Genomic DNA, 2,306 nt, shown 5'->3' on the forward strand with positions numbered 1-2,306 from the left:
TGATTATCGGTTGGGAAAAACTTTGGAAGTATCCCCCAATGAACTTCCTGCCATAGTTTTGATGTTTTGATGCTTTAGGATATACATATATGTGCCTTAGGTTGATTTTATTCTTTAGTTATTAAGCTTCTGTAAGTGTTTGGATTATCTATAATCATCGATGTCATTGTAAGGAGAGATATGCTATAGACAATAGACACACTCTTTGTGTTTGTTTACAAGTCTTGTATGATTTTGTTTTGTATAGGAATGGTTTTGACACGGAGAATGAGTAGAAAACGGAATCATCATGATGATGCATCTAGCAGTATGACCATCAAAACTGATGATGTGGATGTGGGTCCATGGTCATACCTCAACCATGATGTGCTTTCATTAGTTATGATGCAACTCGGAGTGATCGATTTTCTTGCATTCAGTGGAGTTTGCAAGACATGGAGATCAGCCACAGTGACACACAGGGAGAGGTTTATGGCTTCCAAATCACCCATGCTGATGTATATCTCTACTCGTGGTAATAATAAAGATAAGGAATGGTGCCTAACGGATTCTCAAGGACAAAAGTTCAAAACTGTGCTTCCCCGTTCTATTGGTAGGGCTTTTGTTGGATTAACTTGTGGTTACTTGATTTTGTTCAGAGCGAAAACTAGAGATTTTTGGCTTGTGAATCCTATCACCAGACACGAACTTCATTTCCCTTCTACCCCTTCTAACTGTGTCTTTATCGGTACACCAAAAATCACTACTGTCCTTGTCAATTCACCCACAAAGACAATACCTACCACCCATGTGCTTGCTATGTTAAACATAGTACGTAATGAATTATGGGTTTCTAAAGCGGGTGGGGGATCATGGAATCATGTCTCCTTACGTATCGATATCAATTATTTACATGTTTTCAAGGGGAAAATATATACCTTATGCTCTAAACCCGGTTCGTTGAAAGTAAGACATTTATGTGAGCTTACACTCGATCCTAAACCCAAATTGAAGTTGCTCAAGGCCAAGAATTTTCCTAAACGAGCCTTCATTTTCCCGAAGCTTTTAAGTTCAGGTGAAAGCCTTTATGTGATGGAAAGCTTATCAGTCGACTTCTATAATGTTCACAAACTAGATTTTGAGAAAATGGAATGGGTGAGGTTTCAAGAGACGCCAGATGAAGGTGCATTTTTTCTTAGCAGATTCAGACATGGTGCTGTTGTTAAACCGGATTTGTGGGTTGACCTTCAGTCACAACCCGAGGGATGTAATTTTTTTGAGGAAGAAGGATGTGGCAAATTCTTCACAACAAACCAGTGGTATTTTCCTCATGAATGTTGATAGAAGATTATTTACAAGTTTTTGAGATTGAATGTTGCAATTTACTTTTTTCCTTTGTCAAGCAAACAAACATTATGTATAACTATATCGATCTCCTTTTTATATGTAATTTGGTGTCCTTTGTTGCTTTCAGATTCTTGGGTAATGTATCATGTATTAATTTGAAACTAGAACCTCTTTGATTGATATCAAGTTTTTGGTTTTTATATCGTTCTACGATCCCACAAACTATTATATACTTAAACATTTTACATGTTTGTTTTTCACTGTTTTTAAGGTCATTTCACAATAACAGTTTGGTTGTATGTAACACCCTTCTGATATACATCAAGAATTTTGCAACCAAGGTAGACGAGGAGGAATATTTCAAGATCAGACTTGGAAATGTGAGGTTTTTAATATAAAAAATGGCAACTTACTTTCCTTTATATTTTTATTATAGCATCCTCCTTACACTTATTATGTATATTATGCATTTTGGAATGGTGTATAATGTATTTCCAAGTGGATCTTCACCTTCCTTATTTGGTGTTAATATCATTAAGAATATTTTAACATGAGTGATTATTTGGTCACCAAAGAGAAACATTGATTCTTATCTAAACTCTTTTGTCAAGAAATATGAACTTGCCTATTGATAGCAGAGATGCCAGCTGGCATGCTGCTAATGAGAAGCATGGAAGCAAGTCGAGGGATGATTCGTTAATATAAAAACATGCATCTTTGTATAAGTTATTATATATATATATATATATATATATATATATATATATATATAATTCCGGGGAGCCTTGTCTACAGTTCTTTTTTTGGTTTTGCTACTTTTCCATGTTAGTTTCTTTCCATGTCTGAAATTGGCCACAAAAAATTATGTTTTTCGTACCTTTGTCCCCTTTTGTTACAATTTGCCACATCAGTTTCAGCGTCAGTAGGTCGTCGTGTTAAACACGTGTCATATCAGTATGGTTACAACCACATCACATTTT

At 35.4% G+C, this 2,306-nt stretch overlaps 1 protein-coding gene across 1 annotated transcript; it reads left to right on the top strand.

The window, feature by feature from the left end:
- Positions 1-249: 249 nt before the first annotated feature.
- Positions 250-1,320, top strand: LOC145029670 (putative F-box protein At4g22060). The gene has a single exon (XM_078978164.1). It carries the CDS (start codon positions 250-252, stop codon positions 1,318-1,320), a length of 1,071 nt encoding a protein of 356 aa, XP_078834290.1.
- The last annotated feature ends 986 nt before the right edge of the window (positions 1,321-2,306 follow it).

The sequence above is a fragment of the Lactuca saligna genome, chromosome 2 (assembly GCF_052625555.1).
Source record: "Lactuca saligna cultivar CGN05327 chromosome 2, ASM5262555v1, whole genome shotgun sequence".
Classification (NCBI taxonomy): Eukaryota; Viridiplantae; Streptophyta; class Magnoliopsida; order Asterales; family Asteraceae; genus Lactuca; species Lactuca saligna.